Source organism: Bombus huntii, chromosome 4 (assembly GCF_024542735.1).
Source record: "Bombus huntii isolate Logan2020A chromosome 4, iyBomHunt1.1, whole genome shotgun sequence".
NCBI lineage: Eukaryota > Metazoa > Arthropoda > Insecta > Hymenoptera > Apidae > Bombus > Bombus huntii.
The window spans coordinates 3,273,624-3,286,758 of NC_066241.1; the positions used below are offsets into that span (position 1 = coordinate 3,273,624).

General features: G+C 44.3%; 1 protein-coding gene across 6 annotated transcripts in view; it reads right to left on the bottom strand.

Moving 5' to 3' along the window:
* Window positions 1-13,135, bottom strand: part of LOC126865248 (homeobox protein extradenticle) — a 41,342-nt gene that overhangs the window by 10,947 nt on the left and 17,260 nt on the right. For all 6 annotated transcript variants that reach the window (XM_050617572.1, XM_050617575.1, XM_050617571.1 and 3 more), the window contains exons 3-6: window positions 6,047-6,300; window positions 2,139-2,329; window positions 720-855; window positions 386-482 (exon numbers count right to left, since the gene is read on the bottom strand). In XM_050617572.1, coding sequence (XP_050473529.1) covers window positions 386-482; window positions 720-855; window positions 2,139-2,329; window positions 6,047-6,300 — 678 coding nt within the window. The remainder of the gene's footprint in view (window positions 1-385; window positions 483-719; window positions 856-2,138; window positions 2,330-6,046; window positions 6,301-13,135) is intronic.

The following is a 13,135-nucleotide window of genomic DNA, read 5'->3' on the forward strand; positions in this document are numbered from 1 at the left end:
GAATCTCACGATAATTTACGATAATGAGAAACCGCTATGCCACGTAAACTTTTCCTCTACACCAATATCGAGTTTGATATAAAAATGATCGCGACGATGAAAAGAAGATGATGCGAAGTAGTGTTACCGGTGTTGAGTGGAAATTTCGCTAAATAATAATCTATCCGAGTATGTAAAAGGAGTTTGCTCTCGCGCAGTTGTCGTTTTCTCAGCAACACTCCGCCGGTATCAACTGTGGCTACTAAAAAGAATCGTATTTTTCAACCGTTTAACTTTCATATTATAATTTATTGTTCATTTTTATCGATATCCTTAATACGAGCAAGCTATCGAAACGAACTCTTCAAGGAACACCCGTCGCTCATTTGCGAAGGACGGAACTTACCAGCTGCCTTTTTGGCTGCGTACAAGTTCGCCTCCTCCTGTGCTTTACCTATGTTTTTCTTGTAGCGTATCCTCTTGTTGCCAAACCAATTGGAAACCTACAAATACGACGAACAACTTTTATTATTATTATTATTTAGTATTATTTAAAAAATGCCTTAAACTAATCGATTATCGTATTTAGTAAATCTTCGGCCGATGTTAAAAAATGTTCGATCGGGAATAGTTGTTTCAGTAACTTCCGTTATTTTAAAATAATTATTGACACACACACGAATTACCGTTACGCGATAGCAACGAGTCCAAGTTACAAAAAATATTTTGATTTACTTTACCTGACTCACGGTGATTCCACACTTTCGTGCGAGCTCTTCTTTCGCTTCTTCGCTCGGATACGGATTACTGAGGTGCGAATAAAAGTATTCGTTTAGAATTTCCGACGCTTGTTTGCTGAAATTCCGTCTCTTACGCCTGTAACGTAACAATCGATTTCCTTTTCACAACGGATAACACTCGCCTTTCGCTTACTGTACACTACTACACAACATCGGTCCTAATCCATATGATTTTAATCAACGATGGTTTTGTTTGACAATATCAGTGACCGACAACGTTCGACGGTAGGAGACCTTGATCAGGCTATAAGCGATTACGTTTAATTCAAACTTAATCCAAACTTAATTACCTCAAAATCTGTGTCTTTATCTTCAGAAAATCTACTGACAGATGAATATTTGTATTTTACATTCCTTTATAGAAATATTTCTTTCTATTCCTATTTCTTCTTTCGAACGTGCCTATCTGCTACTAAATCGCCTATCGTTATACGTTATTGATGATGTATATAATTCACAGAGAATATATGTCGTTCAAAACTGTTGCCGATAACCTCTTGTCCTACAGGCTAACTGCCGATTGGTCAGGCCACAATAAACAAGAAGGTCGATCACACGTCGAGCTATTTAGCTGTTTAGTCGTGTGTTCGAATTGGCGCAAAATTTACGCGTCTTCTAACATGTACATTTCGGTGTAACGAAAGGAATTGTGAAATAATAAACACGTTTGTGCGCGACTAATACTTTCAAGATGTCCGGTAAGTAATTACGATCGATTCATTGGTGAAGAAAAATGATTTATTATTTGATAGTGGATAATGTAAATTAAATTGTAAATTAATTTGTAAATTAATACTTGGTTCAAATTAATAATATTTTTAGAAAACTCGTAGAAAATTAGTAATCTTCAACTGTGTGATATTTTTCGAAACAATGAAACATAATAGGAAACACAATATCGTTGGCATTCGTTATTATGAGAATCTATCGAATCACTATTCGCAATAGTGACATACTTCTTACTATATTCTCACTATCGTCAATATTAGATTTTCTTTTTACTGTCATGATAGGTATAAGGGTTGTTTAATTCTTTCAGGGGATTATAACCTAAACGTGTGAACGTAACAAAGAATTACGCGTAGATAAAGTAACAAAATATCGAGGACAATCGAACCAGGAGTCTGACTCGCGTTGTTTACGTTTGTCCCGGCTCAAGTACCACGATTCAGGCTCGTGCTTATTGCTCTTCACTCAAATTTCTTATCACGAATCTCGCTCGTTGTTGTAGGACGAAGAATTAAGACAGTGTCGATGCGTTTAATCAATTCATCGGTGAAAACCACGTCGGTGAAAACCGTGACGGAGATTTTAACGTAATAAAAATAAATGAACAACGTTTATGGAACGAACACTCGCCTTGCGTCGAGGAATCGACTCCTCAGAATCATCACCGCCTCGCAGGTAGACTGTTTAAGCTGCATTTGAATGCTGGAGAACTTCTTGTGAATAATCTGAACCATCCTCTCGATCTCCTTCGGCGTGATTGGCCTGGTACGACTTTGTTCCCTCAGTAGATTCATTACGTGGGTTGTGAACTCGTTACACGCCTGGGACAAAATGAAAAAATCACCTCGTTATTAACGAACACTCAAGGACCGTGTTTCCGCGCTTCAAAACCTAAAATAGATAAAAATCGAGGGCAAACGCTAACGGTTCAGGTAAGAAGAGGCACGCTATGTATCGTCTAAAGGACTTCACGAGTTTTCTTTGGATACAGGAAAAGCGGAAAGAAAGGTCGTCTCAACGTGAAAAGTCGGCTTGGAAGATCGCTGACGTTTCGAGGTAAGGACGAAATCGCAAAGAGAAGCGGAGGAAAGCCTCGGGAGAAGCAGGACGGAAGACCGAAAAATGAGAGAGAAGGGGCGAGGATCGAGAGTAAAAAAAAAAAAGCGAGAAGAAAGGCGCGTACGTATAATGCATTATTCCTGGTGGCTGCTCGGTTTAAGGGAAAAAGGACTTTGCTCGATATCAGTATTCGAGACGAGCACGCTACCTTCGGGAGGGAGCGAAGAAAGGACACGGGCGCCTGTTGGAAAGAAAGGGAGAAGGTAAGGTGGTAGGAAAAGGAAAGAGGTAAAGGGAGCGAGCGAGGGGGGGGGGCGAAGGGTACCGGAGGAGGGTGGATTTTCCTGAGGGAAGGCGTTAGAAGGAAGAGGTTGGCAGGGGAGAAGTCGGACAGGGTGGCTCGCAATTTCGAAATGGATTCCACTCTGCCGCCATACCCTGGTACTCTCCTCGTCTTTCTTCCATCCACCCCCGTTTCTCTTCGTTCTCTTCTCTTCCTTTCTGCTCTTCTCTCTCTTTGCACGAGCGTACCACCGACTTGGTGGGGTGGATCAGCTTCGTTCCTGCCTCGCTGTTCACCTAGGACGAGGGGTTTGGGACGATCTCGAGTAGGTGGATTGGATGGAAAACCCACTGAGAATTATGCTCTTCTCCGCGTATTTGTGTTTCCTTCGATTTTCAAATTATCGGAACGACGAACCAAAAAGTAATATTTTCTTAAGTAATTGAGCGGGAATTTCTAAATTGACCAGTGAACCGTCAGGTGTTGTTGCAGCGCTCTATCGAACAAAGGGCAATCGCGAGGCAAATGCCAGTTTCTCTTTCAAGCGAAATATTTGTCGTTCGCTAAGGAAAAATATCGCACGCAAAAGATATAGTTAGAGATGGTAATGAAAACTTGCGCCGCAAGTAGGTAGTGCTATAGATGGCTTATAAAAGGCGAGGTAACGCACGAAGACGAAGGGAGGAACGAGGTCGTGGATTCTCGTACAACCGTATCGTATCAATCAAGACGTGCTAGATAGTTTGAGGAAGGTTAGGGAATCGCGAAACGTCGATATTCATCTCCTGAAACGGCAAAGCCAACAAGTGTCCCGATGACGACCGTTAATTCGTCTCCGTGGAAAATGAAATTTCTCGTGATGGCTCTAATTTTACTGCAGTTCCCTCTATTAATATGCGTGTAATATTTCGCGGATATAGCGGATATAGTGAGGGTTTTGGCTCGCGAGCGTTATCGAAATTCCAACCTGCATGCTGCTAAATATACCTGATCGTGGTTACGTCTGCCGCGGTTGTTGTGCGGTTACCGCAATATACGATAGCCTTCCTTTCTTACGTAATCGAATTTAGCAAAGTTCGCGGTAATTTTCATGAACGGATTGCCGCAATCCCCATTTATCCTGAATTATGATAACGAGACAAGACGAGAAGAAGGAAAAAAAAAAGAAAGAGGAAGAAGAAACGGAAAAACAAAATGGATTGAACTTTACGAAATATTAGGGAAAAAAGTGTGTACGACTTTGCGTAAATTTTGTTCACCGAAGAAAAGACGATGGTTTAACGCGCAGAAAGCTCGCAGAGAAAAGGTTAAAATCTGTAGGAAGAATCGGGCAAAACAAAGGAGGGCATGCACCAGTAAGATTCATGCCAGACGGTATTTGTTGGCCGTGATCACGCGATCTCGTAAAACTCGATGCGGTTCTATTCTCGTACTTGTCACGCCATTTTGCATAGTCAGGCAGACGTTCACCCTAATGCAGTGACTCGGGCGGCGAGTTTGAATAGTAAATTTCGGTTATGATAAAACTTTTGGCCACGACGATATCAACCGGTAATAACGTTACTTTTAATCGCGGCAATATATTCTACGGCAGAACTCGATACATTGTATTATCCGAGCTCACCAAACTGCACGGCTATCCGAATACCGTTCGGAACAAGGGTGTACGTTGTTCCTTTAAATAACAATCGCGAGCTTGCACGCGATACGAATAGAGCGGCGTAAAAAAAGAGAGAATTTCTACCACAAGTGGATTTTATTTTGCAGCGAATCTGAAAGAGGAACGAAAACCGAATTTAACGTCGGACAAAGAGATAAAAGATCGGCTGTGTGGTTAAAGCTAAACGCTGGAAGAAAGACGAAAAACGGAAGTAAAACGAAACCACCATCGAACTCGATAACGTTTGACTCTTAGAAGAAGGGAAAAAGCAGGATGGGGTTTAAACTTGTTGATGACCAGGCTTATCGATAGAGCGTCAACTACCCCCCGGTAACTGGAGTTACAGCGGCGTGTGTGCACGCGAGCGCATACATCTCGACACGAACCGCGTCCATATTGTTGCGTTTACAAAGAATTCCACACGCGTCCATATACAGGCCGGTGGACCTCAAAGCAAGGGTGTGCGTATTTACTGCGGGGAGACATCAAGACCGCTGACACACGGTGAAATATGGGGTCGAAACGGGTGTGGCAATTAAAGCACGCTCTCACCCCCCACTCTCTCTCACTCTCTGTCTATCTTATTCTCTCTCTCTCTCTCTCTCTCTCTCTTTCACGCTGAACTCGAGCACGAGTTATTTGGTATTTATGTACGCGCGAATACACGAGCCGAGCCAGTACGAATGACGGGCCACGGTTATTTGCAAAGTATGCAAAAGGGAGAGAAAACACGAGAGGCGTTAAAAAGAATTATGCTTTTATCGTTGATAAGTGAGTGGTGGCGAGTGGGAGAGAGATCATGCGCGTTGCACGCCACCGATGCTTTTCGTTTCAATCGCGCGCATATTAATGAGCTGGAATTGAATGCGTTACAACGAACGTTCCGTGGCACGGTGCTAGCAAATAACGTTGAATTTTCGCGACAGAAATAACGAAACTGGAAACCGGATACGAAATAGCTTGCATGAAAAACCAAATCGATATTCCGGTTGATATACGCGATGATTGAATATTCGTGCAGGCGATTTTAAGGATCTTCGAACGGTCTAATCGATCTCGCAAAGGAATCGAGCGTTAACGGATTATCAGAAAGGTGGAACGTTTTACAAAAGTATTAGGACAGGTTGGTGGTAAAGTTTTACAAGTTCGTCGAATTTCGAGCGCGAAACACAATAGCCTGTAGGGAATTTCCTGACATTATAGAGATCCGCAGTTCGTGATACAGCCGTTAACCTGGCCGACACGCGAGATTTTACTTAACACGAGTGAGTCGGTTCATTAGCACGCAAATCGTCGAACAGAGACGAGTCTCGTACTCCGCCGCTACCCTTAAACTGGCCTCTTATCGCTTAGCCCGAAGGTAGAAAAAAATCCCGCGGAAAAACTACACAGTGACCCCTTATATTCGATTACATCGAACATTCGGAAACACTTTACTTTTTCCAGAATTTAACGACGAGCGCAGAAAAAAGAATACCTGAAATTCCAGTAACAGTGTGCGATGTATGGAAGATAAGAGAATGACCATTTACGAACCTGTTCGTATTTCTCCAGCTCCTGATGGTAAATCTGTCTAATTTGGGCAAGTTTGGCTCTGTAATCCGAATGTTCGATGGCGTTGTCGGGTTGTCCAGGTGGTCCAGCCGCGGCTGCCGCCGCGGCAGAGGCCGCAGCTCCCGCACCACCACCCTTTTCCGGTCCTGCGACACCCTCCGCGATCAACATGTTGTCCAACCTCATTAGCTGCGGGTCGGGCGGTTCCTCTTCCTGAGTATTTCGTAAAGATAGGACTGAAACAGTAAAAAATCGCCAAAGCTTTGATATAAAATGTATCATACTTGTGTCAATTATGAACGTATCGAACGAGCAAAGTTCGATATGAACGTAGAAACATCGCACCGGATCTTTCCCTAATTATCAAAATCTTTGACTAATCGAGAAAAATATTAAAAGCATCCCCGTGTGGTTGCAGGCGAATCGAAGTGGTTGACTTTGCTATCGTGACAATTTTTCTCGACGGACGAGGAGCAACGGCGAACCCCTAGCGCGAGATCGTGTTTCCACGAGAAAAGAGACAGAGCAGGTTGGGAAAAGTCGCGTGCGTTTATCGATCATAAAAGAATCAATTTTACTTCGATGTTCGCTCGTATCTTCATCCCGGTCTCTCGATCCTTTCGTTCCTTTTGTCTTAAGGGCCGATGCACGCAGTGCTTTAAAACGGGGGTGGTTTTCCACGGTATAACAGTGGTTTTATCGTACTTTTACGGCGCATGATGGAGCTGGACGACCCATAAAACCACAGAGAGCGAGGCACTTTCTCTTTCCTTTTCTTTCCTTCCGTTGTTCGCCTCGTGTGACAGTTCTTCCAGAAAGATGCATCTTTCGACAGTTTTCACCCCCTTCTTGCTACATAAACCAACACGTGCACGCACGAGTAAGCACGGCGAGGGGATGAACGACAGCCCAGGAAACTCGTGCAAACTGCCGCGAGATATACTTCCCCACGGAACCGATTATTCTTCCTGTGATTTTAAAAAGTGACGAGTACGTTGTTTGTCGAGCAGGAAAGTTAGCCAAAACAAAGACTCGGGCGTGAAAGTAGCTGTTTGGAGAGAAACTCGTCGCGGGACTAAAAAGGCATGCGAACGTAAACGAAAAGACGAATGTCACTGAACGATTGTGACTATCGATAGAAGAAACGAAAGAGTTAAAAATATAAAAAGCCATTCAAATAGCTTGACTAAAGTAAGAGTTAAATAAAATACTACGTTGCGTTTTTGAACGAACGACGCGATGTTTCGACCCCACGTATCCCTCGACTGAGATTTGAAGATTGAATTAATTACATTTGCGGTTATTTGAGCGGCATTTAAATTCGTTAGGACCTTTCTCTCCTGACTCTATATAGTTCCTGGTTACTGGGAAAAAAGTCTCCAGAGACGAAAGAGAAACGAAGAAGGGTGTGAAAGTTCGCCGGGATTCGTGGGACCGTGAAACGAATGCGCGGAACTAATGCATTTATACGAAGTGTAACAATTAGGTCTGCCGCGCCGGCGAAGGGGTTGAAGTTTCAAATTCCTCCAGGGACTTGACTGAAAGGGCGAAGACACAAAGTCGATCACTGGGGAACCGTTTCTTTGAGAAAGATGTTACTACGGTTACGCGCTGACTCTGTCAGTGCCTTCCCGTTCGTTAACGAATCTCCCTTACACAAGGGAGAATCGTCCTCAAACTTCCCCCGTTGATTCTCGAGAAAGCTGAATTTGGAATCCGGTTGGTTTAGCGGTGGCGAGCTAACTTTTTAAGATCGTTACGAAAAGTTCTATATATTCGATAACTAAAAAGAACGTTTGCAATGCGATACGGAAGATGTTGCGAACAAGTAGTCGCCAGTTTTCGAGGACGAGTTAGGGGGAGGAGGTTACCAGCAGTCAGCAGGATATCGTTAAAACTTTGCTGGCCGTGGTACAGCGGCCGAGAACTTTTCACGCTACTGTTGGTAATTAAAAATGAAAAACCTTCACCCGCGTCGTTCGCTCAGGTAGCAAAGAAATAAAACGTACGTTTACGGTGATGCTGTAAGGAGGAAGTTGTTCCATTGAAAGTTAAACGATCGTCAACTATCGGCGGTACTTTCGTTTATTTCATGGCAGGAGAGGTTAGCTACCGAGGTCTATCGAAACTTGCAACATTTTTCTGGTCGAACGCATCTTGGACAATTCAAATGACACGTAAAGTATGGAAATTATCTCCAGTTACAAAAATAAAATCCACGCGGAAGCATCTTAGAAACGTGTGGGGTTATATTTTACAGAGCGGAACAAGAGTTTGCGCATCCGTGAAAGGGAAACATGTGCCGCGGCGTGCAAAATTAAGCGCTCGACCGAAATTATTTTCGGGTATCGAGCGGGAAGAAAGTAATCGGGGGTGGCTTACGGGCAATAATCTGGCTATTAAGGGGTGTAAGGGGAGGCCCTTGGTACCGAGTCGGCAAGGCGCAGAGACTGCTAACCTCCAGCGGGGGTCCTTACAAGCACGTAAACTCAGTTTTACTAGCAGTTAACATTTTACGACTCAAACGGTCTGCCTGACTCTGTACTCCCTGTTTCTTTCCCAGTCCCGCTCACGCGAGTACGCGTACTTTCCTGTTCCCCTCCTTCTCTGGCTTCCCGTCGGCCGTAGCACACGGATTCGTCACACGGGTTCGGGTGAAACACCGGCTATACAAAGCCGCGACGACGTAACGTTCGTCGTTTTCGAGGGTCGTTAGCGAGCGAACTACATTAATATGACACCCCGTTGAAGATCGAGCTAATTGTCCGACTAATTCGCGTCCTGTTACGCGTCACCACGACCAAGACAAAGTTTGCCTCGTTTCAAAAATCGTCCAGGCTCTGTCTGCTTCGTTCATCGGTCCCGTGACAACGATAACCATGGAATTTTTATGGATCTTTTCTACGTAATAAATCGAACCAACTAACGTTCTCCGTACTGTTCGATCAAAGATAGACGAACGATCGTATTTTGGTAATTATCTCGCAACGGAATCACGTGGATATATTTGTAGAATAAACGTGTCCAGCCAATGCGATAAATCAGATTGAGCGAACGAGCTGAACGGGGCGGGAGATTCAGGCGAACGGTCCTAAAATATGCAAGGGCTGCGTACACAGGGGCGGAAGAACGAGAGAAGGGAGAAAAGAGAAAATCGAAAATCCCTCGTCGAAACAACCCTTGGGATAATTTAGATTCGCGAAGCGGAGCCGAGTGGTGCGGAGGTATGGCAACAGCCAGAGCTGGCGGTGGAACGCCGCTGGTGTGTATTGATCTAAACGGGAACCCGTGAAAGCAATTAAGATAAGGCACGGTAACAAAGGGTTGTCGGCTGCTACCCGCTTTTCACCGTAGGAAAACAGAAAGAGAGAGGAAAGAGGGAAAGGAAATAGAAAGAGCCACGAGCTTGGTGGAAGTAGATACCCGATAGAGAAAGAACACAGGTCGAATCACCAGAGGGTCAAAAAGCTTTTCGAACGCGCGTATCGTTCTCGTACCGAGTGAGATTTCCTTTGCTGCCACGGCAACGGGAATATTTCAATTCGTTAAATAATCGTTCGATTCGTTGCCTTTGTCAAAAACACGCGGTGTATCGTGTGCAGCGAGTAAAACGGTATCGGCGGGTGTAAACAAACAAAGAAGAAAATCAGTTATGATTAGTCGACGCTAATTTGTATCGTGGCAAAATACATGAACCAAACTCGCAAATTTTACCTTTGCAAACATGGAAGTAATTGTAATTAATAAAGTATGGCTGGTGGTGGGAGTATAATCGGAACTTGAATAACGACCCTATCGATTCTATCAGGGTTGGTAACGTGACACGGGGACCGGCGTTTATTTGAAATATGAATTCGCTAGAAAATCTAGGTAGGCAAACGAATACTACCGCAACACTAATCCGTTCGTCGGTTTTATAGGTTTTGCGTCATACACGCCGTTAGCATACCCTTGGTATGATGTTTCATATCGTGTTATATGCAAAACATACATTTTTTTTTTTTTTTTTAAGAATATCGTGTAATCAAACGAATAAAGAACGCGAAGGAATACCGGAAACTGTAAATAAACGGAACCGGTCGTGTAAACCAACAAACTAAAACGCGTACAAAAAATTTACCTACGACGGTCGATATATTTTATCGACAGAACGTTCGGTTTAAAATTTAGCAGACAATCGCGTACCACCACCGTAGACGATATTTTCGAGTAACATAAAATTATATTCGGAGGGGAACATTAATACCAAGTAGATTCCACGATCCTGACCCAGTTCAACGGTGCTTCCAGACGTCTGCTCGCATCCGAAGGAATCGATTCCCAAAATCCATTCAATTTTTTCCTCCATCTCTTTTTCTCACCCTCGACCTTCTCGTAGTTCTTATACACAGCATCGCGCGCGAACCATCCCAAATGTAAGACATACCAGACCGGAAAAAGGTAGAAGAGAAGAAAAGTAAGGAGAGGAAAAGAGAAAAAGGGGCTGGAATGGCTGCTCTTTTAATTCGAGGGTGAATCCGGCCGGCAGGGCTGAGCTTCTACAGGGGTGCGAAGGGAAAGATCCTAGAAGAAGACGACTGCGCGTTACCCCAGAGATCTGATATCGACACCGAGCTGTAAGAATATCCGGCCCTCTTCTGATTTACGAAAGAAATCGAGCCAAGAGGTATTCTACCTTGTTGATATCGTGTTTCGCTTCGTTACGGACGCTAGTTCTGCTCGAGTGCTTTCAGAAAGGTAGCATCGTCGCGTGTCAAGCATTATCGTATTGTCAGATCCTGAGAAAGACGATCGTTGCTACAAGTCCTTGAGCCATTTCCTTTGCGTTCTCAAAGGTAGAATCTTCCTCCTTTCCTTACCATTTACTGTTACTTGCACAGAATATCAAATCGACGCGTCGTCTAGTTAATTTGTATTTTATTTAACGAACTACGATCGCGTGAAAACACGTTGAAAAAAAAATATATATATATAATAGTGAAAGAAAAAAAAAGTTAATGAAACGAGGCGTCCAGCCGAAACCGGTTTTTAAAAATTGCATACCACCGGCTATATCGCGCAGGATGTTAATATAACGTAGCGCATCCCGCGATACGCAATCTCGAATTCCTTCACGTAATTCGACGACAGAAGAAATGGGGGAAAAAAAAATAAAAAAAAGAAAAAAGCAACAAGGACGAAGAAATAAGTAAAATATTAATTTTAATCCGGTGGTGTTATAATACTGGGCGTAAACCGAGGAGCGTGTTTCCGAGCGTGGAAAAAGCGAACACAGAGACCAAAGTTTCTGGCCACATTCTAAATTTCTTTGCACGGATAATAATAACGTTTCGGATAGACGACAGGGTGCGCCGCGTTTCCGGCTGGGACGCGCGTCCGCTCCTCGTTTCCCGTTCCTCGTGAGGCAGAACTTTTCTACGATTTCTTTCGCGCTTTGGCAATTTCGTGCTTCCGTTTCCCAAAAAGAATCCTGTGCGAACGATTTCTCGCGCACGCTCGTTCGTGGCGATGTTTTTCCATCGCCGTCACGGCTCCGTTTTCGCCTCGCTCCGCTTCGTCCCTCTACTTTTTCCCTTCTCCCTTCGTCCCTTTTCCGTCTTTTTCTCATGCAGGCGTCGTTTCCTTTGCGAGTTCCGCGCGTCGAATTCGCTCGACCATATCTTCGATGTGTTCCACTCGTTCTCTCCTTTTGCTGCTTTTATTATTTTCTTCCTTTCTCGCGCCACTTCCGCCGCGGGAAGGGGTACTCGTCTCTTTTCCGCTCGCCACCGCGGCTTTTCCAACCGCCGTAAATCAAATCACTCCAAGAGAAAACGCGGCCAAACCTACAATACGCGCGAAATCCCAGGGTGTACCGGGTGTCCCGAACGACCCTCGATCCCACCTCGACTTTGTGCCATACCGCGGGTCGAACGATGATCAAGAAATATCTCTAGAATTTCGCTTTTCGATGACCTCTCCGCGTGACACGAAGCGTAAAATAGAATATCCAATTACACATCACGGTTACCTAATCATATTCTACGAACTGGTGGGAAAACAAAAATATCCGAAGAAAACGATCAAAAGTATAAATCTTTGTCGGGATACTGTGAGTCTCTTATTACATGTTATCCTGTAAAATCGCGAGGAATATCGTATTACAGCGGAGGTTGACAGTGAACAGAAGGAAAAGCATACGAGAAGCGCGAAACATCCCCTCCAGTGATTGCGAAAGAAAAGAGGGTGGAATCGCCGACGGAGGAGACTGTGGGATCGAATAAAATTTTACGGCCGCGAAATCGTCCAATAATTGTTACGGCTCGCTTTGATCGCGTAAAACACGTCGTAAATGTCGAAAGGGACGACCCCCTGGCCGACAGGAATTACTCTTAACCCCCTTACGGGGGTATTATGCCGCATTACTGGCGATGCTGCGTTTGCGTTTGCACGCTTCCTCGCTTTCTCTCCCACCGCTGTCCGCCGTATCCTTTCGAAAATCTTATCCGTCGGCTCAGGCTGACGGTTCGATTACATCAACACTCCATAAAGTAGTCGAAAGGAGCAATAACCTTCGCGTATTCCGTGCTGCGGCTCGTCTAATGTCAGCGAATCTTACTCGGTCGTTAATTAACTACCGGTGGAAACGACGCATTTACTCAGGCCATTTCGATCTCCGCGATCCTGCACGACCCTTGGCTCCCAAGCATCCACGATATATTTAGATTTGAATTTCAAAAGTGATTTACTCTACGTTACTGTCTTATATCTTGGCGGATAAATAGATTCGACAGTTTGTCGTAAAATATAAAGAAATATAAAAAATATACAATTGAGACTGGGTCCAACTTCAACTTTCCACAGATCGGACTAACGACAGTTGCTCTGTCTCTATGAAATCTTATCATCGAAAGTCAACGTCCAAACTTTCTAAACGAAGAACCAGCGGTTCTTTCGCCGTTGCGAATAAAGCCGTTGGCGGAGAACGTAGCCGCGAAACGAGCATCGGAAGCGTCGCTTCGCAAAAGTTGAGGCGATGAACTTCGAACCCGACGCTAGCCACATGTTTCTTTTCAGCCAGACTAGGAGTAA